Source organism: Mustela lutreola, chromosome 2 (genome assembly GCF_030435805.1).
Source record: "Mustela lutreola isolate mMusLut2 chromosome 2, mMusLut2.pri, whole genome shotgun sequence".
NCBI lineage: Eukaryota > Metazoa > Chordata > Mammalia > Carnivora > Mustelidae > Mustela > Mustela lutreola.
Genome location: NC_081291.1, coordinates 165,874,988 through 165,902,406, shown reverse-complemented (window position 1 = coordinate 165,902,406; position 27,419 = coordinate 165,874,988). Strand labels below are relative to the sequence as shown.

General features: G+C 35.1%; 1 protein-coding gene across 4 annotated transcripts; it reads left to right on the top strand.

Annotated features, from left to right (window-relative positions):
* On the top strand, nt 1–27,226 carry LOC131825140 (OX-2 membrane glycoprotein-like). Of its 4 annotated transcripts, XM_059164141.1 has the most exons (7): nt 1–146; nt 9,439–9,777; nt 10,608–10,907; nt 15,996–16,098; nt 17,748–17,831; nt 25,976–26,030; nt 27,036–27,226. In XM_059164141.1, exons 1-6 carry the CDS (start codon nt 83–85, stop codon nt 25,980–25,982), a joined length of 897 nt encoding a protein of 298 aa, XP_059020124.1. In that variant the 5' UTR covers nt 1–82; the 3' UTR covers nt 25,983–26,030; nt 27,036–27,226. The 4 variants fall into 4 exon arrangements, with proteins under 4 accessions (XP_059020124.1, XP_059020123.1, XP_059020125.1 ...); XM_059164140.1 differs by lacking the exon at nt 25,976–26,030; XM_059164142.1 differs by lacking the exon at nt 25,976–26,030 and having other exon boundaries at nt 17,748–17,838.
* The last annotated feature ends 193 nt before the right edge of the window (nt 27,227–27,419 follow it).

Genomic DNA, 27,419 nt, shown 5'->3' with positions numbered 1-27,419 from the left:
TTGAAGAGAACTGCCATTTCAGAGCTAAAGTCCAGCTAGAGAATAAAGTACTGCACGTGTTACTGAAGATTTTATAAATTTCATGGGCTTTCCACTCCATTTCATCCTCCATCTCCTCATGCTTCCCATCTGGGTACAAGGATCAGGTAACTCTTCACTTTATCTTGCAAATGCATTGTGGCCAGAAATCAATGGCAAATAAATACCAGGGTGGTCTTTCCACTTTTGTAAAGTTACAGGAGCAGAGCATTATGTTTGAGTCTGCATGTTAATCATGTAGTTATTCAGGTTGTTGGTAACTAGCAAACACTATAAATTGAGCATATTTGACACAGTGACTTGGTGAACAGAGAATGAAAGAAAGGTAATAAGCATTGTTTCTGCAGTGAGCCCAAGTAGCTCATATTAGAACGGCCACAAACCTGCTGGAAGGATGGGTCCTTTTGCAAGTCAGTTAGCTAGTTAACTGGCTAGGTACCTAATTAGTGAGTTCATTAATTTTGCAGTATTTCTTGTAGCCCATTTGTGTTAAGTTTGAATTTGACTTGTTTTGGTCCCCAAGAGGTTTTTCAATTTTATGTTGTTAAATCTGGTCATTGTTTCCTTTGTGAGTTTGCTTATCATTACAAACTAAGGTACTCCTGCAACATTACAGATGTAATAAATATTCAAGTCCTGATATTTTCTAGCCATTTAAAATTATTTGAATAAAGATATGTAATTCAATTCCATCTAAAACCTGTTGGGTTCATGGTAAGGGCAGTCACTAATGTTTTGCAGGAATTTAGTTGAGAAAATAAATCATGATTGCTTCTAGTGAAGGAGTTTTTCCTGGGAGAAGTAGCATTGAATTCAATTAGATAATTTAATCAAAAGTTGAATGGGAGTGACACATGCTGAGGACAAAAGAAGCATGACAGGAAGAGGAAGTGAGTATGCCTGAGTTTTACTTCTTCTTAACTTCCTTGAGCATTTAAAATACAAAATGGAGAAGGGTGGTTCTGACATCAGGTAACTCGGAATCTAGTGGGGGAGATGAGCATGTGGACAAATAATGGTAAAGAGATGTGGCAAGCACAATTTTAGAAATTGTTACAGAAATAGTGATAGCTTATTTGTTACCATTTAGACTTTCATTAGGTATTACAGGTATACCCCACTTTCTGAAGATTCATATTACATCATTTTGCTTTTATTAATGACCTACATTACTACCTGTTGTTGCTAACCAAAAAAAAAAAAAAAAAATTGAGGAGGACTTTCACTTTTACAAAAAGGCCCTCCTGTACTAATGTAGGTCCTTTGTAAAAGCAAAATGATGTAACTGCAACTTTCAGAAAGCAGGGAATATTCTACACTTGAAACATTTTGGGTTTATGAAAGGTTTCATAGGAACACGCTATTTTCAGATAGCAAGGGAAACCTGTAATGGGTCTTTCTTTGGGTGCAGGGTCTACACACCCATGATCACTGAAATGTTTTGGTGATTTACAACTGTCATTATATCTACACATTCTTTTCAATGCTCACAATACCCTGTAAGTCAGGTATCACTAAGGCCATTTTGCAGATGAAAAACCTGAGGCTTAGAAAAGTAAACGATTGCTTTAAAATCATACTTCTTGAAATTAGCAGAGGTTAAGACATCATCATAGGTCTTTTGTTCTAATGAAATACTATTTGTACAACAAGCATGCTCTATGTATTTAAATATTCTCCAATGCTGTGTACATAATGAATTTTTCAAAAATATTTGAAAAAAAATTTTGTTTATAATTTGAGTGTAATAGGGAAGTGGATGCAAAACAGAACACAAGATGAGGTAAGTGTTCACAATATGAAGCAGATGAGATATATGCTTTTTTTTTTCACCTTTGCATTTAAGTAAGATAGGCATATAGGAAAGTGTACAAACATAAGTATGCAGTCTGATTAATTTTCATGATTATACCAAAATATCTATTATAGATCAGAAACGAAATGTTAATAGCATCCTAAACTCTTATTGGTGCCCCGTTTCTTTAATTTCCTAAGAATGCTACTTTTCAAATTTCTTACCCCATAGATTCATTTTTTTTCTGTTGTAAATGTAATCATTAAGCGTTTATTCACTTGTATTTAGTCTCTTTGGCTCAACAACATATTGGCGAGTTTTATCCATATTGTTGAATGTAGATGTAAAAGTAGAAAATAGATGAAAGTACTTTATTAAATTTCATTATTGTATTATATTCCATTGTATAAATACCATAATTTATTTATCAATTCTGTTATGTGCATTTGGATAATTTTTTGTTTTGACTATTACAAATAGTATTTCTATGAACATTTTGTACATATGTTTTGAAGAACATATATATACATTTCTATTAGAGATATATCTAGGAATAGATTTTTTTGATCATAGGATATGTCTATGTTCAGCTTTTTTTTTTAATTGAAGTATAGTTGATACACAATCCTACCTTAGTTTCATGTGTAGAACATGGTGATTCAGTCATTCTGTGTGTTATACGATGTTCATCACAAGTGTAGCTACTGGGGACGCCTGGGTGGCTCAGTTGGTTAAGCAGCTGCCTTCGGCTCAGGTCATGATTCCGGCGTCCTGGGATCGAGTCCCACATCGGGCTCCTTGCTCGGCAGGGAGCCTGCTTCTCCCTCTGCCTCTGCCTGCCATTCTGTCTGCCTGTGCTCGCTCTCTTCCCCCCCCCCCCTGATAAATAAATAAAATCTTTAAAAAAAAAAAAAAAAAAACCAAGTGTAGCTACTGTCTGTCACCAGTACCAGTACAAGTAACAATGCTGTTACAGTACCATCCACTATCAGGCCAAAGGGTTTTTCAGTTTACACTCCCATCAAAGTGTGTATGAATTGTGTTTTCTCTATATCTTCACCAAATTTGGTATTGTTTGTCTTTGATGTTAGTCATTCTGGTGCATGTGTAGTCTGGATTTTAATTTGTATATGTTTGATGACTAAAGAAGTTGAGCACCTTAAATATGTTTATTGGTTACTTAGGCATTCTCTTTTATGATGTGCAATTCATAAATCTTGCTCAACTTTCTATTGAGTTGTCTGTCCTCATCTTATTGATTTGTAGAACCCAAGTCCTTAGTCATATATATGCATCACAAACATCTTCTCTTACTCTATGTGTTCTCTTTTTACTTATGAAAATTTATCATTTTTATCATTATTATCATTTGATAGACTGCAATTATTAAATATTAAAGTAGACCAATCTTCCACTTCTGATTTTTTTATCATGTCATATTCCTAAAAAAGGAATAAAATATCAAATAACTGTTGATGTGTGCCCTTTTTTTTTTTTTTTTTTAAAGATCTATTCATTTGACAGACAGAGATCACAAGTAGGCAGAGAGGCAGGCAGAGAGAGAGAGGAGGAAGCAGGCTCCCTGCCGAGCAGAGAGCCCGATGTGGGGCTCAATCCCAGGACCCTGGGATCATGACCCGAGCCGAAAGCAGAGGCCTTAACCCACTGAGCCACCCAGGCGCCCCGATGTGTGCCCTTCTTAAGGAATCGTTGGCTACTCTAGCCAAGCAGATGTTCTATAATACTTTATTTTTGAGGTGGTATTCTATTTGAAGCATTTGAAATGGAATTTTTTCTAGTCTTAGATGGGAGTCAATATATAATTTTTTCCACATTGATATCTAATTTACATCATTTATTAGAAAGATAATCTTTTTCCCCACACCTATGCACTCTCTGTTCCATTTGTCATATATATCGGATAACCATGTATTTGTGGGACCATTTCTGACTCTATTTAATTGTATTTCATCTGTTTCCTTATCCTTGAATAATTATGACATTGTATCACTTTAGCTTTATACCTGGATAGTAAGTCTCCAGTTTATTGCCTTGGCTTTTTTAGAATCTGCTTGTCAGATCCAGAATTAAAAAAAAAAACAAAAAACAAAAAACAAAACAAAACAAAAAAACCTGCTTGAAATTTTATTAGATTTGCATGGAATCTAAAAATCAGCTTGAAAAGAATTGACATCTTTATTTTTTTTCTTAACCATGATATGATATATATTTCCACTTATGTAAGTCTACTTCATTTTTTTTCCCCAGACTTATTTTTTAGATTTCAGTGAAAAGGTCTTATATATCATTCAGTGGATTTTCCCCTATGTATTTCTTTCTTTTTACCTAGATAGGGAGGCTATTGTAAATGGCATTTTTAATTTTTTCCCATTTGCTTATTGAAGATATATAGAAATAGAATTGATTTCTTTAAAATATTTTATTTTTTAAAACTGTTTTAGGCTTACAGAAAAACTGAGAAAATAGTACAGTGTTTCCGTATATCTTTTACCCAGTTTTCCCTATTATTAATGTTTTACATTAGTATAGTATGTTTGTTATAATTAATAAATTAAATTTGATATATTTTTCATAACTAAAGTCCACAGTTTATTTGTATTCCTTGACTTTTAACTTTTGTTTAAGGAGCCCACCTGACACCACATTACATTTATTCATCATGACTCCTTAGGGTCCTCTTAACTATGACAATTACCTCAGAATTTCCTTGTTTTTGATGACCTTGCCTGTTTTCGGGGGCCTGGTGAAGTATTTTGTAGAATTACCCTCTATCAGAATGTGTCTGATCTTTTTCTCATGACTAGACTTCCCGTTATAGATTTGGGGGAGGAAGAGCACAGAGGTAAAATGCCATTTTAATTACATTGTATCAAGTGTACATATTATTAACTCATATCCATATAAGATACATTTATAATACAGTTAGATTTTCATGTTTCAGTCTGCACTCCTTGGCATCCCCAGTCTCCTAAATAATTTTTTAATTGAATACATTGAAGTTCAATTTATGTGCTATGAATCTCTTTATCTTTTGACAAGTACATAACATCATATATCAACCATTATAGTATCATACAGAATAGTTTCATTGTCCTAAAAAATACCCGGTGTCTCACTTACTCAACTCTTCTCCCTACTCCAAACCCCTGGTCACCACTGATCGTTTCACTGTCTCTATAGTTTTATCTTTTCCAAGATGACATGCTCTTGGAATCACACAGTGTGTAGGCTTCTTAGTTTATTTTCATTCACTTAGCAATATGCATTTAAGGTTCATCCATGGTGTGCGTGTATGTGTGTGTGTGTGTGTGTGTGTATGTGTGTGTGGTTTGTTAGCTCATTTCTTTTCTTGGCTGAATAATATTCTATTGTATAGATGAACCATAGTTTACTCATTCACCTATTGAAGTCATCTTGTTGCTTTATATTTTTGGTGATTATGAATAGGAGGCTATAAACATGTTCAAGTAGGTTCTTATGTGAATATCAGTTTTCAAATCATTTGGGTAAATACCTAAGAGTACACTTGCTGGATCTCATGGTAAAAGTATGTTTAGTTTTGTAAGAAACTGCCCAACTGTCTTGCCACTCTAGCTCTACCACTTTGCATTAGAATTGGAAATGAACAAGAGTTCTTGCCACTTCACATCCTCACCAATATTTAGTATTGTTTTTTTCTTCCCCTTCCCAGTCTAATACACATATAGTGGAATCTCATTATTGTTTGAATTTGCAATTTTCTAACAACAAGAGATTTCATGTGTCTTTTCATGTGCTTATTTGCCATTTATACATCTTCTTTGGTGAGGTGTTCATTTAGATTTTTTCCTATTTTTTTAATTAGGTTGCTTGATTTCTTTCTTCTTCTTTTTTTTTAAGAATGCAAGTCTGCTATGGCCTGAATGTATATGTCCCCTCAAAATTCATATGCTGAAATTTTTACCCTCTATGTTATGGTATAAGTAGGTGGAGCCTTTGGGAAGTGAGCAAGTCAGGAGGGCAGAGCCTTCATGACTGCGATTAGATTATTAAAAAAAAAAAAAATCCACAGAATTTCCTAGTTCCTTAATACCATATGATTACACAATAAGAGTTCTATGATGGCACCCTGATCTTGGATGGCCAGCCTCCAGAACTGTGAGAAAAAATTTCTGTTGTTTATAAACTACCCAGGCAACATTATAGCAGCCTGAATGCTCTATGACGAAGTCCTTTATCAGATATGTGTTTTATAAACACTTTCTTGCAGTCTGAGGCCTGTCTTTATATTATCCTTATGTTGTCTTTCACAAAGCAAAAGTCTTTAATTATAATAAAGTCCAACTTAGCAATTTTTTTTCATTCATGGATCATACTTCTGGTATTGTATCTAATAACACATTACCAAACCCAACATCACTTAAATTTTGTCTTACCTTTTCTTCTAAGTTTTGAGCTTTTACATTTTAAATTTAGGTCTATAATCCATGTTCAATTAACTTTTGTTAGTTAGGGGTCTGTTTAATTTTTTTTAACATATGGATATTGTAGTAGATTGAATAGTGTGCCTTCCTGCCTCCCCCCTCCACTTATCTATCTGAAATCTCAGAATGTGATCTCATTTAGAAATTCAGTCTTTCCACATAAAATTAAGGTAAGGATCTCAGGAGAAAATCACCCTGGGTTGGGTTAAAGAGTCCAAAGCACCTTGATTTAGGACTTCTGACCTCTAGATCTGTGAGAAAATAAATTGTTTAAGCCATGAAGTTTGTGGTAATTTATTATGGCAACCCCAGGTAAATAATCAGAATCTCAGTTGTTCCAGCATCATCCTTTGTTAAAAAGACTATCCTTTCTCCATTGAATTTCTTTGCACTGTTGTCAAAGATCAGTTAACATTGTGTATGTGCATCCATATCTGGAATCTATTCTGTTCCATTGATCTCTTTATCTGCTCTTTTGCCAATTCTGCGCTGTATTGATTACTGTAGTTTTAGAATAAATTTTGAAGTTAAGTAGTATCAGTTCTTCAACTCTGTTCTTCTCCTTTCATGTTATGTTAATTATTCTGGGTCTTACTTCTCTATACGAACTTTAACATTGGGTCTTCCTATCCATGAACATGGAATGTTCCTCATTTAGTTAATTCTTCCTTGATTTGTTCATTACAGTTTTATAATTTCCCTTATATAGACCTTGTATGCATTGTTAGATTTATACCTAAGTAATTCATTTGGGTTGCTTATCATGTAAATGGTATTGTGTTTTTAATTTTAAATTCCACTTGTTCATTGTTAATATACAGGAAAGTGACTGACTTTTGTAAAATCACCTTGTAATATTACATCTTTGCTAAAATTGCTTTTTTTAAAAAAGATTTTATTTATTTATTTGACAGGCAGAGATCACAGATAGGCAGAGAGGCAGGCAGAGAGAGGAGGAAGCAGGCTCCCTGCTGGGCAGAGAGCCTGATGTGGGGTTCAATCCCAGGACCCTGAGATCATGACTTGAGCTGAAGGCAGAGGCTTTAACCCACTGAGCCACCCAGGTGCCCCCTATAAGTGCTTATTAGTTCTAGGAGTTTCTTTTGTTGATTCTGTCTGATTTTCTACATAGATGATGATATCATCTGTGAACAAAGACTGTTTAATACCTTCCTTTTCAATTTGCATATATTTTATTTCCTTTTCTTGCCTTCTTGAATTAGGAAGAGGTTTTACAGTATGATATTGGAAAGGAGTAGTAAGAAGGGACATCCTTGCCTTACTCCTATTCTTTAGTGGGGAAGTTTCAAGTTTTGCTAGGTGTAAGTTTGTGTAGATATTCTTTGTCAAGTAAAAGAAGTTCCCATCTTTTCCTAGTTTACTAAGTTTTATTATGCGTTGGTGATGGATTTTATCAAATGCTTTTTCTGAATCTATTGATATGATCATTAAATATGTTCTGTTTTAGTTTGTGGTTTAAATAAATTACATTACTTGATTTTCAAATGTTGAACTAGCCTTGCATACCTGGAATGAATCTCACTTGACCATAAAGCATATTTTTTTGATACTTTGTTGGATTCAATTTGCTAATATTTTGTTTAGGACTTTTGAATTTATGTTCATAAGAGATATTGGTCCATAGTTTTATTTTCTTGTAATATCTTTAGCATTTTCTTTTTAATTCTTTTTAAATTGTCAATATTCATGTTTACATTATCCATGAATTCTTGCATGTGTCAACTTTTCCATGAGAGTCTACACTTGGCTGATTTTAATTCCATCTGATAATTTCAAAATCTGTAATATATTTGAATCTGGCTTGGACACTTGTTTTGTCTCTTTAATTTGTTTTTATTTATGGCTTTTAGCATGACTTACATACTTTTTTTGTTTAAATCCAGACATGATATATCAGATAATAAGATCCAAGGTAAGGGGATGCCTGGGTGGCTCAGTTGGTTAAGCCACTGCCTTTGGTTCAGGTCATGATCCCAAGATCCTGGAATCGAGTCCTACATCTGGCTCTTTGCTCAGCAGGGAGTCTGCTTCTCACTCTGCTTCTGCCTGCCACTCAGCCTGTTTGTGCGCTCTCTCTCTTTCTCTCTCTCTCTGACAAATAAATAAATAAAATCTAAAAAAAAAAAAAAAAAAAAAAAGAAGAACCAAAGTAAGTAGAGCTTTAGCATGGGTTTTATGTTAATCTGACAAGGAGTTGGGTTGTGTTTACTCTTTAAATAAGTCTATGCTTAAGGGTTTCAAATTCATGTACTTTTTTTGTTTGTTTGTTTGTTTCTGTCTCTTCTGCTGATTTTGAATTTTTCTAAGATCTCCTTGTTAATAAAAGTCCGAGACTTGCAACCATATCAGCTGTAATCCATTGTCACTATATTAGATCTCTGTTGATGTGATGATGAAGAGTTGGGGAGGGAAGTATTTTAAAATCTCATGTTCAAATTTTACTCTTTTGTAGGGCCTCTGATTCTTGGCTGTGGCCATCATAAGTTTTCTTACTTTTTTACTCCTCCTTCCCCACCTTAGGTAAGATAGGAAAGCTAAAGGGAACCAGAGTATGGTCCTTGTCCTTCTACCTGCGTAAGATAAGGATACTGTAAAGTCTTTTCTCTGGAGAGTAGGGTTTTTTCCTTTAAATAGAAAATGGCCTGGGCTTATTTCAATGTGGTTACTTCCCCCTTCCTTTGCCAAAGATATGAGGTGATTTTTCTTGGCTCTTCACTGTAAGAACCTGGAGGGGTTCATGCTGGCGAGACTGATAGAATTTTAGGTCCTCTCTAAGATTGGAGTCCTGAGGAGTTTATTACTCTCAAGCTAATTCATAGTCAACCTCCAGAAATTCATCAAAATTACCATTACTTGTGTTGGTCAATTTATGTTTCAATTTTTGTACTCAATAAATATTTATTGATTAGGTGGTATATGCCAGAGACACTTTTAGAAACCACTTATCAGTGGTGAAGAAAAGAAAGTACATTTTCTAGTGGGAAAGAGACACATATAAAAAGATAATTATAAAACAGAGAGATAAGTGCTATGATAGGGGTAAGTCCAAGGTAGTATGAAAGAACATTTCTCCTAATTCATACTGAGTTTTATTTTCAGGTTCCCCACACAGAATAAAATACAAAAATAATGAAACAGCTGTATTTGGAGAAAATGTGACCATCTTCTGCAATTTAACAACTCCAGCAGATATTGTGCAAATTACCTGGCAGAAGATTCAAGGTTCTTTGCCACAAAATATTGGCACATATAGCAGTGTATATGGAGAAACGATTCTTCCACCATACAGAGATCGACTGCACTGTGAGGTCATCGAACCCAATTCCTCATTCATAACTATCCGTGAAGTAACATTTGAAGATGAAGCTTGCTACAAATGTCTATTTAATGTGTTCCCACATGGCAGCCATGGGGGACAAATCTGCCTTACCATTATAGGTATGTAAATGTTTTGTGTAGAGTCCAAATTTTGAGGATGTGGTCTTTCAAGGTTAAGGTCCAGAGAAAGAATGTCAGAGAAGGAAATATTATAATAGAGGCCACCCATGCTTTTGTTATACAGAAGAAAAAAAATGGAAACCAATGATAGTTATATGATTTTCCATTTTCACACAATACAGGACCAGGCATAACATTTAGGTCTTCTGACCTCGCATCTAACTTTTTACACTGCACTGATTTTAATCTGGTGGGTAAAGTTCATGGATGGCATCAGAATTTTCACGGGGCGGGGGTGCCTGGGTGGCTTAGTGGGTTAAGCCTCTACCTTCTACGCAGGTCATGATCTCAGGGTCCTGGGATCAAGCCCTGCATCGGGCTCTTTGCTCAGCAGGGAGCCTGCTTCTCTCTCTCTGCCTGACTCTCTGCCTACTTGTGATCTCTCTCTCTGTCTATATATAATAAATAAATAATCCTTAAAAAAAAGAATTTTCACTGGGAAGGAGAGGAAAAGAAAAAGAGTGGAGAAAATAAGAATTAACAAAATGTTGAAAGAATAGTGATAGTATCAGAGTGTCTCCTCATTATGTTGCTGTAAATTTAAAGTACTGGAGGTTTATATAAGGTAATTTAAAGATTGAATGAAAGTGGAGATATGAAGCATTTCTCTTCAGTTGGAGGATGGTGGGTGCAAGAGATGGAATTGTGAGGTTTTGCAAAATGTGCCTGAAAGGGACATGTTTCAACATTTTGTCATCATATAAATATTTGGGGAAGTCTATCTTTAACATTTTTTTATATTTAATTTTCTGTCTCCTTTTTTGTCTCAGCTCTATCTGGATTAAAAACCGAACTCCAGTCCAATCTTGACTCTGAAGATTTTCTTAGATTTATTTACTCAGCTATGGGAAAACCTGTTCCTCAGATATCTCTTTTCCCATCAAAAGTCTTGATTAATCCACCTGAGGAATACCTTGCTCAGAATCCAAATGGCACAGTGACTATCACTAAAATGTGCAACATCTCCTTGGAGACTGTGAGGTCCCTAGGTCTCCAATATCTGACTGTGCGCATGGATCATCCTCTAAGGAATGAAGAGAAGATTGTTCCTTTGTCAGTCAAACAGGAATGTAAGTAGAAGTAATAATCAACAAGGGGAAATGTTTTAAAAATTCATATCAGAAGTGCATGTGTAGTTGTCTACTTTTAGAAATGTTAAGTCATTGTGATACATGAGCATGCTTAAGTGACTGAAGTAATGAAAACTTTCTCTACCCCAGTTCTGCCTAATCTTTGTTCTTAAATGGCAAATTTTAAATTCATCTACCTTAACTGCTTTCCATTGAATTTCTGCCACAGTCAGTGAAGACCAGGTTCACTTACACCGCCTTCAACTTTTCCTCTTCCCAATATAGTTCTTTTCTTCCCAATATAGTTCTTTTGGTGATTACCTCTACAACCTTCAACAGAGTGGTAAAATTTACTTTTGTGTCATCCACCATAGGAAGTCTCTTAGCTGCCAATTTTTCCTTGCCTATCTTCCAGCCAAGCTCTGTCAGTTGTACCCTTTGTTTCAAAGCCATAGTTAAACAAAGTATGGTTTTCCTTAAAAATTTAAGTAATAATTTAAATGTATTTATGTTTCTGCATTTATATAATTTCCTATAGAATTTAAATAATTGTTTTTATATTTCACCTAATCTTTTGACACTAAAGCATTTTTTCTCTATATATTTAGTGTAAATACTGGTATATTGGAGTTTTCATATACCATCTTACTATTGTTTTCTATTATTTGACCTATTTCATGTCCCTTTCTCTCTTCCTGAATTTTTTTGGGTTATTTATTTTTGTTTCATTTACCTCCTTCATTAATTTGTTAACTATATGTTCTGTATAGTTTAAGTGGTTCACTTGGAGACTGCAACTTACATCTCTTGACTAATATAATTTATTATTTTTATTATTTTTCAGGTAATACAATAAGCTTATATGAATTTCCACTCCATGTTGTCATTTTGTGCATTTCATTTAACTTATTTATTTAAATTTTTGTTTGTTTGAATATAGTTGACACACAATGTTATATTAGTTTCAGGTGTATGTCTTATTCATTTTAATTCTTTATATATATTTAAATGCCAAAATATATTATTGTTTTTTCCTGTTATTCGTAGTAGTATTCTTTTAGATTTATCCTTTCTGTTATTTTTTATTTCTTTGTCTATGTCCAAAGTTTTGCTTATCTTCTGCCAAAAGAATTCTCTCTAGCTTTTCCTTAGTGAAGATGTATAGATGGCCAATTCTTTTAATATTTTTGGTCATAAAATGTTTAACTTTTGAGGCACATTTTTATAGGATTTTTAAATTTCAGTTTTTGTTTTTTTTTTAAGATTTTATTTATTCACTTGACAGACAGAGATCACAAGTATGCAGAGAGGCAGGCAGAGAGAGAGGAGGAAGCAGACTCCCTGCCCAGCTGAGAGCCCGATGCGGGGCTCGATCCCAGGACCCTGGGATCATGACCTGAGCCAAAAGCAGAGTCCCTAACCCACTGAGCCACCCAGGTGCCCCTAAATTTCAGTTTTGATAGTTATTTTTTTTCATCACTTTGACAATGGTATTTTACTAGCTTCTGACTTTCATTATTTCATTTGAAAAAGTATATATCAGTTTTATGGGTTGTCCTTAGAAAGGAATGTATCTCCTCTTCACCCTGGCTGCTTTTAAGACTTTTTCCTTGTATTTATTTTAGGTTAGTTTTATTGTTAGTGTTTTGGTGTCACATTCTTTGTATTTATCTTGCTTGTATTTTCTTAAGCTTCTTGAGTCTGTGGGTTAATGTTTTTAATCACTTTTGGAAAATGTGTAGACTCAGGAAAATGGTGAGGATTTCTCCATAATTCGTTAAAATCATCCAAGAACCAAAAAGCATCACTAGTCATCAATGAAACTGAATCATAAAGTTTGAATGAATGAAGGAGACATCATATCTTTTGGAAGTTTAACAGTTTTTCTGCATAACCAGCTATGGGAATATTGGAATAAGTTGCTTAGTACATAGTTCAGATGCGTTAACCATAACCTCATTTAAACCTAGGATATCTCATTAGTCTGTGAGTTAAACACACTGTGGACTAACCTAAATAAAGCACACACACACAAAAAAATGACTACTGTTTCATGTGATTGATAGGCTGCTTCTTACATAAATTTAGTTTAACCATCTTTCTGTCCTCAGATCTTATAGAGTACTCCTCCATTATCTTTGATCACCCATTGTTACTGCTGAGAAGTCAAATGTCAATCAGATAATCATAATAGTAAATATTACTGTATATTCTCTCTGATAATACAGTATCTTCTCTTTATCTAGAGTTCTGAAACGTCCTAGTGCTATTTTTAGGCTATTTTATCTTATTTTTAATACTTCAATGTTATTGGCATTTAATCAGCTCACACAATTTGGAGACTCAAATCCTTCAACTCTGAATATTTTCTTATTTCTTTGAGAATTTTCCACCTATTCACTTAACTTATTCTCTTTTTATAAACCTCAATTAAATAGACATTAAAACATTTCAATTGAACTTTATTTTCTTCTTTGAAAAAATATATCTCTTTTTCTTTTCTTCATAGTATCAGGGAGATTTAAAAAAATTATCTTTGAACACCTTAATTCAATTTTTCCTTCTTTTGATAATCAGGTTTATATTTTTGAATTGCTTTTACAACTTAAGATTAATTTTATACTTGATTTATTTTTTCATATACAATTTTTCCTGCTGTATGAAAATAATATCTTGTCAAATCTATCTGGGAATAATAATTTAGAGGTATTATAATATCCTCTGTTTTTAAAATTATCTCTTCCACTCTCCCCCCAACCCACTACCATATGTATGTATGTATGTATTTAAATTTGAAGTACGATCTATGCCTAATGTGGGACTTGAACTCACAATCCTGAGATTAAGTGTCTACATGCTCTGCTGAGTGAGCCAGTCAGGTGCTCCCCATCATTTTAATTTTTTGTTTCTTTTACTCAGTCTTTCTTACTTTGATTACAGGTTTTATTCAAAGTCTGGTGAGCCCTGACTGGAGGATTATAGAATCCTTATTTGGCTAATTGTATCTTGTAAAGAACGACTTTTGTTTGCAGAAAGCAGGCTGCTGCTTTTGACAGTTAACCAGGAGATTCTAGGTGTTTGCAATCTTTAGATAAGCTATCTAGCTGATCTCCTGCTAGCTGAAGTAGTCTCAGCCTGCTACTTCTCCGCCATCTTGACTCCTCCCAACCAGGAGACTCTAGAAGCCAGAATGTGGAGGGCTGTAGTCTGGGCCTCTGACTCTGTACTGTATTTATTTCTGGTATATTCATTAAATTATTTAACTGCCCCTTATTCTTCTCTCTCTCTTTCTTTTCTTTCCTTTTCTTTCTTTCTTTCTTTTTTTTTTTTTTTTTTTTCTTTTTTGGCTGCACATTAAGCACACCTGCCTCTCCAGAATTCTGTTTTCAGATACATAAATGGGTACTTTCGACTCTAAGTTTCATTCTGTGATCCGCTCCTCCTCCTTTTGCCATCTGAGTACAAATGCTCTTCAGGTTCTGCAGGGCTGTCTCTGCCAGATGTAAACTGCTTTTTGCATACACGAGCCTGCAGCTTCTATCATCCTGCACCTTCATAAGCCATTCCTCTATCCACTTTACACCTTTTGGAAATTTGTTGAAATCTCTTGCCAATGAAGATCACTCTTCTGTTTGTTGTTTTTCATTTAAACATTTTATTTTTGCTACTATAATTTTAAGGAAAACATAGGAAGGAGTAGAGGTAAATATTTTGTGATGTGTATTTCTTGAAGCTGAGTTTAATCAGCTCTTTTTTTCCTGAAAGTTTCCCCAAGTCATGAGATTGGAGTATGTCCATCGAATACCACAAGTACTTCCCATCAATCTATTAGCTGGATTATTATATTAATTTCACTTCTCACTGAGCTTCAATGGTCTGTAAAGGAGTAACTTATCAATTTAGAGAAGAATTCCTCCTTGCTTAGCTTTGTAACAAATTTTAGGGATATAAACCCCTAATTCTATTGAGTTCTTCTATAGAGACTTTATTCCCATGGTTTATTATTGCTTACTTCAGGGCTCTGTTCATAATCTAGCCTCCTTCGCCCATTTCGAATGAGCTAAAGTATAAAAAAAAATAGTTAAAACTAAAAACCGAAACAAAGTAATGTCTGAATAGTCAAAAATAAATCACACAAAATTTCTCACATGGATTTTCCTAATAGTATCAATGAAGAAGTAATTAGTAGCAAGCAGACCTACGAATACAAAATGTATAATAATTCATGCCATTTAATGTAAGTACAAATTTTCTTGAGGTCCATCACATAGTGTATAGGTTCATTTTTATCTCTAAGAATTAGCTAAGAATTCTTAGATATTCTTATATTTTAAGAATCATGATAATCATGATGACCTTTGGTTAAACTTAATTAAAATAGAAAATATAAATTATATTCAAAAGGCTACATAGAAAAGTGGCTTGGAATACAATTTAGTAACACCATGGTCAAAATAGCTATCATGAAGTGTTGGTATTTAAAATTTCGTAATTTCTTTTCATAAGACTGCAGGCTCTAAAATCAGACAGAACAGAATTGCTTCCCAATTTTGCCACTTAATCACTATCTATCTTTGGACAGTTTTCTTAACGTCTCAGAGCCTTTGCTTCCCCATCTATACCTAATAACCATACTCAGTTGATGTAAATCACCCTTATAAGATGCTTATCACATCACTTAACACATTAATCTTAAATACTAATTATTATTATTAAAAAATTTATTTTCTGAGGCTTTTGCAGATTCTTTGAAAGTTCCATTTTAGTAACTGAATAGTATTTCAATGTGACTACATTATATTTTTCTTAAACATTTTCTTTTGTTGAGTATTTGGGTGGTTTTGTCTTTTTTGCTTTTTCTTGAGTGTCATCAAATGGTATTAAATATTGTCTGTTTTCAATTTGAATACACATTAGCATATTCTTTTATAAAATTGAATATGGCCAATAATCTCATAGTATCAATTTGAATGTCAACAAAACAATGGCAAATCAAAATATCATTGGCAGATTTAAAGTGTCAAAATGGCAGTATAATGTATGGAAAGTATAGTCCCAAAGAGCATGTTTCTGGTTTGTGTCTTTCAGGTACTTCTCATTCTCCTTATACTTGGTTGCGTATCGTTGGTCTACCCATACTTCTGCTATGTTTTTTGTCAATTGTTATTTATCTTGTTTGGAGAAAGAAAAAGTAAGTTGCATTTTACCTATCTATGTCAGGGAAGATAGGTCAAATAGGGGCTAGTTTTAAATATGAAGAAAGGACATTTCAAGGGCTTTGGCAAAAGTTATCATGGAAAGAATGATGATGCAAAACTCTTTTTTCTATTTACTTAGTAATTCCGGCAGTCAAGAGTTTATTCTTATTCAAATGACACCGTACTTGGGATTGTTATAAAAGTAGGCTGTTAGTCATTTCTGGTGACTTGAGCCTAAGACTCTTCCTTTAGAACAGATTTTGAAGGAGAGAGCACATGAACTTCAGACCGCTGGTGGGAGGGATCCACTGAGTGGTGAAGAAGGCTGAGATTGGAAGCAAGAGATAATCTACCTCACAAAGCCACATAAGATGAAAGTAGTCTCACTTTATAGGACTAACGTAATAAAGTATATATTTATTTATTCAACAGATACCTCTTGAGTGTCTGAACTACTATGCATTATTCTCTGTGAGGGCAATAGAGACACAAACAAAAAGTTTTAGAAGCGTATGTCTCAATAGGGAGAGGTAGTCAATGAAAAGTTAAAAGGAAGCAAGAGAACACTGGCTGGTGATATACACTATTTAGAAAATAAGGCAGAATGATGTAATTGAAAGAGACTATGGGACTAGTTTATACTGAGTGGTTGCTCTGAGGAGTTGACGTTAAAATTGGGACCTGGATAAGAAAAGAGTTGTGAGTGACATTCTCATAGAAGAGTATTCCAGACAAAAAAGGAGGAGTTATTGTAGGTACCAAGGTGGGAATGAGCTTGGTGTGTCCCAGGACAAAATGAGGTAAGTGTGCATAGAACAATGATTTAGAAATAGAGATGGGCTTTAGAACAGCTAAGGCCCTTGGGCCTTGAAAGGCATTTGGGATTTTTGCTACTTACAATACCAAACTATTGAAGTATTTAAAACAAGGGGGTAGAAGGTTCTGATTGACACTATAAAAAGACCTCTGTCACTGGAACGTGGACAAAGTCTCTTAGAGCTCCAGAATGAATGAAAGAAGGTTTTTAAAGAGGTGATTGCCATAGTCAAGTTGGCAATCAACAGTGGTCTGGACTAGGGTGGTAGCCCTTAGAATTGAGGAATTAGGGAGAGGTTTAGGATGACAAGATTTGCACCTGGATAGATGTGGGCAAAGGGGAAAAGGGAGAAATTATCTTGATGATTCTGAACATTTTGACAAAGATTGAAGAAATCTTTTATAAATGGGGAAAAATTAGAGGAAGAACAAATTTTTAGGGAGGATCAAGAGTTCTATTTTGAACATGTTAATTTTTAAGTGCTTATTTGACATCCAAGAGAATATGTCAATTATATATGAACCTGGAATTTACAGAGCAGATGAGAGGTAGACATTTGGGAGTGTAGTGGGTATTGGGTATATTTTTCAACAGGATAAATCGTAAGTTATGACTCTTACTATTATAGGGTAGAAATAAACTTCAAATTCTGTTAATGGAGTATTTTTATGCTGAATTAAACACTGAAAACATTTTGATCAATCTCTAAAGAGATCTCAATCTCCCAACTTTTATTCATAGAAAACTCTTGCAATCTATTGCCATTAGAGGGAGTGTTTGGGCTGTCTTCGTCTTACCGATTTATCAATGTCATCCTAACTATAGGTCAGAGAATGCTCTTGAAACTGCACCCCAGCTGAGCCAGCCTGATGTGGAATCTTTAATCAACCAAGATTTTCCTGTATACAGGTAATTGGTAGGTGTGTGATTTTTGCTGTCATTGTGCATAATTCAAATTTAAGACTTAACTTATTAAATTATCATATTAAATCAACATATTAAATAATCCATTTGGTAGAACTAATTATCATTTGAAAAATAAATGGAAACAGATTTGTTTATATAATCCTGTTTCGTGAACTAGTGGGTTCATGTGAAATTGTATTAATATTAAGGACAATATTTCTTTTCTTTTTTTTTTTTCTTTTAAAAAAAATTAACATATAATGTATTATTAGCCGCAGGGGTACAAGTCTGTGAATTGTCAGGCTTACACACTTCCCAGCACTCACCATGGCACATACCCTCCCCAGTGTCCATAACCCAACCACCTTCTCCCTACTTCTCCAACCCCCCGCAGCCCTCAGTTTGTTTTGTGAAATTAAGAGTCTCTTATAGTTTGTCTCCCTCCCGATCCCATCTTGTTTCATTTTTTCCCTTCCTTACCCCCCAAACCCACCACTTTGCCTCTCAAATTCCTCATATCAGGGAGAGCATATGATGATTGAAGAACAGTATTTCTATTTGTCCCCTAATTCAGGACCCTTCCAACCAACACCACCAGTTGAATGACTGCTTTGGTTTTGTTTTTGGTTTTTTTTTTTTTCCTGAGTGTTATTAAATATGAGCATGTCTTTGTGTACTTCTTTTCCATTCAGGTTTCCCTTTCTGTGAGGTTCTTATCTATATCTTCATGTAATTTCTGGTTGGTTGTCTGTATTTGCAGAATATTCTAGATTTTTTATGTACTAGGCAGTGATTACTTCTCCTTATTTGGTACCACTCTACTAAATTTCTCAGTTATATCATCGAAAGAACAGAAATCTTTAAGCTTTGATATTGTTAAATCCATCAATTTCTCACCTAACAGTTTGAGTTTAGGAACCTATTTAAGAAGTCATCGTTTGTGTAAGTTCACAGAAATATAATTGCACTTATTAGCTTCATATTTTTCTATTTCATATTTAAGTATTTTAACCTTTGTACATAACGTAGGAATGACATATATTGTTGATTTTCATCATATAATGAGCCAGGTTTCCCAACATCAGTTATATACAATCTGTCCTTTTCCTTATTGATGAGCTCTGTTTTTAGCTCTCTCAAGTAGAGAGCTTTGTTGCATGGTTTAATTTTTTTGTTTCTTCATGACTGCATATAATTTTTCATTATGGTCTTATGTTATGTTAAAATGTGGTAGGGAGAGATCCCTTTTTGTGTTTTTTAAAGACACATCCCATTCAGGGATACATACACACACATGCACATCATGAAATAAGTTTATTTCATTTAAAATATATAGCTGGAATTTTGGTTAGTCTTATATTGAATTGACAGATTAATTGAATTTAGAGAGCATTGTTATCTGTACAATATAATTTAGTTCACCCATAAATATGTTATCTATTTATTCAAGTCTTTCGGAATGCCTTTTAGGAAAGTTTTAAAATTTTGTCTCTGTAGGTTTTGTGTTTGCTAAATTAATTCCTTGGTACTTTTAATTTGTTCACTATGATGAATGATATTTTAATTTTTTAGCGAAATTTCCTAGCTGGTTATTAGTGATTTAGGAACAGCTCTGGATTTTTTAGGTTAACTTGTTAGGATTTTTTAGGTTAATTTTTTAGGTTAATTTGGGAACTTTGGTAAACTCTTCATTACTTAATAGTTTTTCCGGTTATCTAAAAGTTTTCCATTTAGATAATCATCTCTTCTGCACTCAATAACATTTTGCTTCTTTCTTTCTAATCTTTATACCTTTTTTAATGTTAAATAACACCAGTTACCTTTGTCTTGCTTTTCTGCAATTAAAGACTGTTTTAAATTTCACTAAATGTAATATTTGCTGCAGTGTTTGGCTATTAAGCATATTATTGAGTTTAGAAAGTGTTTAAATATTTCTATTTTCTGTCATTTTATCATATATAGATTGTTGAACTTAAGTAATTTTCTATCTGTTAACAGTCATATGAATTTTTCATAGTAGTCCATTAATATGATAAACAACATTGAGAGATATCTAGTGTTAAACCATTCTGGGAATATTTTTTTGCTTATATTTATAAATAAAACAGGACAAATTATATATATATGTATATATACATATATGGGAGATATGTATATATATGGAATATATATATATGGATAAAGAAGATAGGACAGGACAAATACACACACACGGGAGAAATATATGTGTATATATATATATATATATATATATGGATATATATGGAAAAAGAAGATGTGATATCTATCTATCTATCTATACAAATATATATCAATTAACAATAGCAATTCACAGACATGCTAAAATTAGTCCATGAATCTCCTTCGTAAGCCCCACCAATTTTCAAAGCTCCTGGAGTTAAGTCCTGCTGATTTTCAAAGCCAGATATTAGTGTTGCAGGGTTACAGGGCTCCTGTCTCACAGAGTGGAAGAAAATCTCTTGGACACAAAAGGGTAAAGTGAAGTGAAAGTTCACTAAGTGAAGGTGAGAGCAGAAAGGAAAGAAAAAGCTCTCTAGAGTGAGAGGGGTCCCGAATGGGCTGCCAAATGAGGGCTGTTAGTGGCGGTCTTTTATTAAGGACTGACCGGGAAGCTTGTGGCCTTGAGATTCTCGGGCTGTCTTGGAATGCTTCCTTATCTCTTGTTCTGCTCTGTCTCAGCATCTCCACTTGCCAGCAATAGCTGTGAAACCTAGTCAGGAAGGTCATTTCCTCAGCCTACACCTTCAGCCCTTCCCTATTCGCGGACAGGACCTGTGGACAGAAAGAGCTAAACGGGGATCGTGAGCAGTGACTGATTGCATACTTCGTAATTCATGGGAGTTAGGGATAGCACAAGTCTCCAAGGAATTTGGAAGCAAGGCTTTCAGGACCTTGAAGGGCCTGTTGCTGCCAAGATATGGTTACTTTTTTTTTTTTTTTTTAAAGATTTTATTTATTTATTTGACGGAGAGAGATCACAAGTAGGCAGAGAAACAGGCAGAGAGAGAGGAAGGGAAGCAGGCTCCCCGCTGAGCAGAGATCCCGATGCGGGACTCGATCCCAGGACCCTGAGATCATGACCTGAGCGGAAGGCAGCGGCTTAACCCACTGAGCCACCCAGGCACCCAAGATATGGTTACTTTTAAACATGGTCTCACTGATACGCAGAATTTAAGAAACAAGGTAGAGGACCATAGGGGAAGGGAGGAAAAAAATGAAAGAAGACTAAACCAGAGAGGGAGACAAACCATGAGACTCTTAATCTTTGAAAACAAAACCCGAGGGTTGCTGGAGGGGAGAAGGGTGGTGAGAAGGGGTGGCTGGGGAGTGGACATTGGGGAAGGTATGTGTTACGGTGGGTGTTGTGTAAGACTGACGATATCACAGACCTGTACCCCTGACACAAATAATATGATATGTTAATTATAAAATAAAATAAAATAAAATAAACATTGTCTCTAAGGCAGCCAGGATCTCCTTGAGGAAGGTCATGTTTTGCACGTTTCAGATATCTATCAGTGAGCTGCAAGCTGTAAGACAATTTTAATTTAAGCTACATTTCTTTTGCCTTTGTTTCCCACATCATTATGAGGTTTCATCCTCCCTTCCCCGTATCAGAGCCCGGGGTGCCTGATATGGGCCTTGATCCCCTTGGTCCTCAAGGAGGACTCTGCACCTGTGAGATCCCTACTGCTTATAGGTCACCCTGCTGGAAGTTTGATTCATGGCTGCATCTCTCCCCTTCCCACCCTTTTCAATGGGACTTCCGTTTCTGTCCTATCTGTGAAAAGTCTATTCTACCAGTCTCGAGTTGTTTTCAGAGTGAGCTGCTTCACATGTAGCTGTTGCCTGGGTGTGTCAGAGGGAGGATGTGAACTCAGAATCCTCCTATTCTGAAATCTTCCCCCACTTCTCTGTCCTGTTTTCTTAATAACAGCCACCCTGGCATGTGTCAGGTAATATCTCATTGTGGTATTGATTTGCATTTCCTTGATGATTAATGACACTGAGTACTTCTTCACATGCCTTTTAGCCATTTATATCTTCTTTGGAGAAGTATCTGTTCAAATTTTTAGCCTATTTTTTAGTTTGTTATTAGTTTTCTTGCTGTTGAATTTCAGGAGTTCTTTATATGCTTTAGAGATTAACCTTTCTTCCCCCCAACCCACTCAATGGAGTCTTAATTCTGCCACTAACTAGCCTTTAAAAAAAAAATTTAGATTCAATTAATTAACATTTAATGTATTATTTGTTTCAGGGATACAGGTCTGTGATTCATCAGTTTTATATAATACCCAGTGCTCATTACAACACATGCCCTTCCCGATGTCCATCACCCAGTTACCCCATCCCTCCACCCGTCTCCCCTCCAGCAACCCTCAGTTTGTTTCCTGAGATAGAGTCTCTTATGGTTTGTCTCTCTCTCTCTGGTTTCTTCTTGTTTCATTTTTTTTTTTCCCCTTTCATCCCCTATGATCCTGTCTTGTTTCTTAAGCTCCATATATCAGAGAGATCATATGATAATTGTCCTTCTCTGGTTGACTTCTCTTAGCATAATACCCTCTAGTTCCATCCATGTTGTTGCAAATGGCAAGGTTTCTTTTTTGATGGATGCATAGTATTCCATTGTAGATATACACCACATCTTCTTTATCCATTCATCTGTTGATGGACATCCAGGTTCTTTCTATAGTTTGGCTATTGTGGGCATTGCTGCTATAAACATTGGGGGTGCATGTGCCCCTTCAGATCACTACATTTGTATCTTTGGGGTAAATACCCAGTAGTGTGATTGCTGAGTCAAATTTTTATTTATTTTTATTTTTTATAGACATATATTTTTATCCCCAGGGGTACAGGTCTGTGAATCGCCAGGTTTACACACTTCACAGCACTCACCAAAGCACATACCCTCCCCAATGTCCATAACCCCACCCCCCTTCTCCCAATACTTTCAACTTTTTGAGGAAACTCCATACTGTTTTCCAGAGTGGCTGCACCAGCAGTGTAGGAGGGTTCCCCTTGGAGATTAATCTCTTATCAGGTAGATGGTTTGGAAACTTTTTTCCAGAGGCCAAGTTATCTTTTATCACCCGCACTGATTAATTTAAAAACATAACTGGAAACATGCCCTAAATAAAATGAAAACTTGTTTTAGAAACTCATTAGGCCAAATGATAGAACTCCAAGTTGAGAGAAGTTAAGATGCAGAGGCTCAGGGCAATAAACCATCTGCAAGGGACTGGAGGACCACAAACTTTTCGGGCTTGAGTCAAGACCTTTAAGATTCATGTGGAGATTGAACCCTGAAAGCCACCAAAAGCTGTTGCCTACCCTGGAACTACTTGCCGGTGTATCTGAGTAATCGTTTCCTGTTTCATGGATCAAGTATGTGCAAGTAGTTTACAGTCTTAGATGCATTAATAACAGTGAGAAACCAATATTTGCATTGGTGATGAGTTTTCTGTTTTCTAAGGACTCCTGAAAGAATTTCCGCCCATTCTATAGCTGCCCTTTCAGTCTGTTGTTCCTTTGCCATGCAGTCGCTTTTTAGCTTCATATCGTCCCATTTGTCTATTTGCGTTTTTGTTGTCTGTACTTTTGTCATAGCCATGAAATCATTGCCAAAATCACCCTCATGAAACCTTTCTCCATGTTTTCTAGGAGTTTTATGGTTTCAGGTTTTACATTTAAGTCTTTAATCTATTTTGGGTTGATTTTTCTGACGTTGTAAAGGAAGGGCCCACTTTTATGCTTTTGAAGGTGGATATTTAGTTTTCCCAACATCATTTATTCACGAGATGATCCTATCTCCATTGTGTGTTCTTGACTCCCTTGTAAAAAATGGTTGACCACAAATGTGTGGATTTATTCCTGAATTCTCTAATCTATTCCCAAGGTCCATGTGTCTGTCATTATACCAATTCTGCACTGTTTTGATTACTATAGATTTGTACTATATATTTTTTTTTTAAGATTTAATTTATTTATTTGACAGAGATTACAAGTAGGTGGCGAGGCAGGCAGAGAGAAAGGAAGGGAAGTAGGCTCCCTGCTGAGCAGAGAGCCTGGGATCATGACCTGAGCTGAGGGCAGAGGCTTTAACCCACTGAACCACCCAGGTGCCCCTTTGTACTTCTGAAACCAGGAAGCGTGATGCCTCCAGCTTCATTCTTCTTTCTCAAGATTGATTTAACTATTCATGGTTTTTTGTGTCCCATGTGAATTATAGAATTGTGTGTCTTTTAAAATTTCTGTCAAAAAATGCTATGGGAATTTTGATAGGGATTGCATAAGAAACCCAACTCTATTCCTTAAGGAGCTAGAAAAAGAAGAAAAAACTGATCTCAAAGTTAGCAAAAGGAAGTAACAAAGATTTGAGCAGAAATACATGAATTAGAAAAAAAGAAAAAGAGTAGAAAAAAATGAACAAAACAGAAGGTTGGTTTTTTGGAAAGATAAAGTTGATAAACCATTAGCTAAACTAAGAAAACGAGTGAAGACTCAAAATCAGAAATGAAAGAAGACCAATGTCCTATAAATAAACAGGGTAAAAGATCCTATTATGAAAAATTACACACTAACAACCTGGGTAACCTAGAAGAAATGGATAAATTCCTAGAAACATCTAACCTCCCATGATTAAGTCATAAAGTAGAAAGTCTGAGTAGACCTCTAACTACAATGGAGAGTAAATCAGAAACCAAAAAACTTTGAACAGAGGAAAGGCGAGGACTGTATAGCTTCACCACTGAATTCCACCAAACATTTAAACAAGAATTAATGCCAATGCTTCTCAAACTCCTTCAGAATTTTGAAGCAGATGAATACTTCCAGACTAATTTTTTGAAGCCTTTCACTACCTTGACATCACAACCAAAGATGTCACAAGGAAAACAGTTTCCAGCCAATATTCTGAAAAATATAGATGTAAAAATCTTGCACAAAATACTGTCAGACTGAATCTAACAGCATATTAATAGGCTCATACAGGATGACCAAGTAGGATTTATCCCTGGGATGCAAGGATAATTCAGTATCTGAAAATTAATGAACATGCTACACTGTATTAACCACAATAAAGACTAAAAATCACATGATCATCTCATCACATGAAGAAAAAGGATTTGAAAAAATTCTACACACTTTCATGATCAAAACTTTGAAGAAACTAGGTATAGAAAGAAGGAAGGTATCTCATCATAATAAATGTCATGTATTAAAAACCCATAGCTAACAACCCACTCAATGGTAAAACACTGTAAGCTTGACCTCAATGATCAGGAAAACAGCGTGAATGTTCACTCTTGTCACTTTTGTTTAACATAATATTGGAAGTCTTAGCCAGACTAAGTAATTAATGGAGGTAATTAATGGAGGGGAAAAAAAAAAGGCATAGAAATCAGTAAGGAAGACCTAAACTGTTCCTGTTTGCTGATGCCGTGATCTTATATGTAGACAATCCCAAAGACTCCATAAAAAACTTTTAAAACAAATAAGCAATTTCAGTAAAGTTGCAGAGTATGAAATCAACCCACAAAAATCAGTTGTGTTTCTATACACTAACAATGAACTGTCTGAAAAGGAATTTGGAAAAACAATTCCATTTACAATAATACCAAAAGGAGTAAAATGCTTAGGAACAAACCTAACAAAGGAGGTGAATGACTGCATACTGATGCGAAGAATTAATGAAGGGCACCTGGCTGGGTCAGCTGGGTTTAAGCTCAAGGTGGGTATAGAGGTTACTAAAAACAAATAACTTAAAAAATTAATGAAGGAAATTAGAGAAGACACAGCAAATGGAACAATATCTCAGTAATATATTTGAAGATGTAATATTGTTAAAATGTCAGTTTTTCAATTTTTATGACCAGCTTGTCATTTTCAAATTTGTGTTTTTGTGTTTTCAAATTTGATATGAATGTTCATAACATTGTCTTATTTTTTCTATTTGTTATGTCAGTTCTACTTCTCATATATCATTCTATATTGTTTTTTTTTCTTATTTCTTAGTAGTTTTTTAGAGGTGGGGGAGGGTCAGAGGGAGAGGGAGAGAGAAAATCTTAAGCAGGCTCCACGACCAGTGCAGAGCCCTATGAAGACCTCAATTTCACGACCCTCAGATCATGATCAGAGCCAAAATTAAGAGTCAGACACGTCACAGACTGAGCCATCCAGGTACCCCAATTTTCTTCATAATTTTTTGCCATAGGTTTGCTCAATTAATTTCTAGAAAAAAGCCTCTTTTTTTTTTTTTAAGATTTTATTTGTCGGAGAGAGAGCACAAGCAGGCAGAGTGGCAGGCAGAGGCAGAGAGTGAAGCAGGCTCCCCACAGAGCAGTTTGAGTCTCTGATGTCATTGATAGGATGTGTACCAGCAGGCAAGCCTAGTCTAGGAGGTTAAATGTAGGTTAGTGAGAGTGGGGGGGGGGGTAGTGACAAGTTCTGGAGAGCTGGGAATGTGCAGTTGTTGATGTGCTTCTGGCTTTGTGAGTAGGTTTACCCTATGACACTTGAAGTATCGTGCTTGTGATATTTGCGTGCTCTTCTACAAATGATACCTTTGATCAAAAAAGTCTAAAAAAAAAATATACCTGTGAAGCAATGTTTATAAAAGATGACGTGGAATTCAAAGTTATTTTTCTTCAATATGAAAATTAACTCCTTGTCTTCTTGCATCAGGCACAGCCTTATGACATTTAATGTTACTTTGATCCTCTGTCCTTTGTGTGTCTCTCTTCATTGTTGAAGTTTTTTAGACTTTGCTCCTTGATTTTCTTTTATATATATACATATATAACATATGATGTATTACTTATTTCAAGGGTACAGTTCTAGGAATCATCAGTCTTACACAATTCACAGCACTCACCATAGCACATACCCTCCCCAGTGTCCATCTCCTTGATTTTCTTAATTTGATCTTCTTAATGTCACTATACTATGCCTATAAGTTGATTTTATTTTATGTATCCTGTGTGGCTGCCCACGAATCATTAATCCTTTGATTACGTTTGTCTAAAAAGCTCATAATTTACAGCCCTCGGATTTACAGGCCCATGGATCCTTAAATAAAAGCTCTTTCCTAGTACCCTGTTAGAGGGTGGTGGTAGGAAAACAGGAAGGTTTCAGAAAATAAATAATTCATAGATCTGTTTTCCTCTCTCTCCCTCTTTCTCTAAGAGCCAAGAACTCTGGGACTTGTTAAAATAAGAAAAGAATCCTTCTCATCAAAGCAAGTGGAAGGAAATCCCTCCCTGTAAGAAGACAACCAACCAACCAACCAACCAACCAGTCACTCTGAAAGAAGAGATCATTACAGTTTGAATACAGAATTTGATCTGGATAAAAATAAATGTGCATTTTTTAAAAAAGTGTCTATTGGTTAAATTCGGCCTTAAAACATTAAAAAAAAATGTTCATAGGTGACATCTGGAGAAACTGAGTCACATTTCTCAAAATCTTCATTTCTGACATGCCTGTGTGGAATTGTATAATATTTCTGGACGTGAGAAGAATCCATCTTGAAGCTCCACTTTCCTTTCCAACTAATGAACTCTGAACGGA

What these genes read in the sequence shown, in the direction of transcription:
- LOC131825140 (XM_059164140.1), top strand. Translation starts at nt 83, where the DNA reads ATGGGCTTTCCACTCCATTTCATCCTCCATCTCCTCATGCTTCCCATC. An exon ending in CTTGTTTGGAGAAAGAAAAA is followed by an intron (nt 16,099 to 17,747) that starts GTAAGTTGCATT and finishes TCCTAACTATAG; the next exon opens with GTCAGAGAATGCTCTTGAAA. An exon ending in CAAGATTTTCCTGTATACAG is followed by an intron (nt 17,832 to 27,035) that starts GTAATTGGTAGG and finishes TCTTTCTCTAAG; the next exon opens with AGCCAAGAACTCTGGGACTT.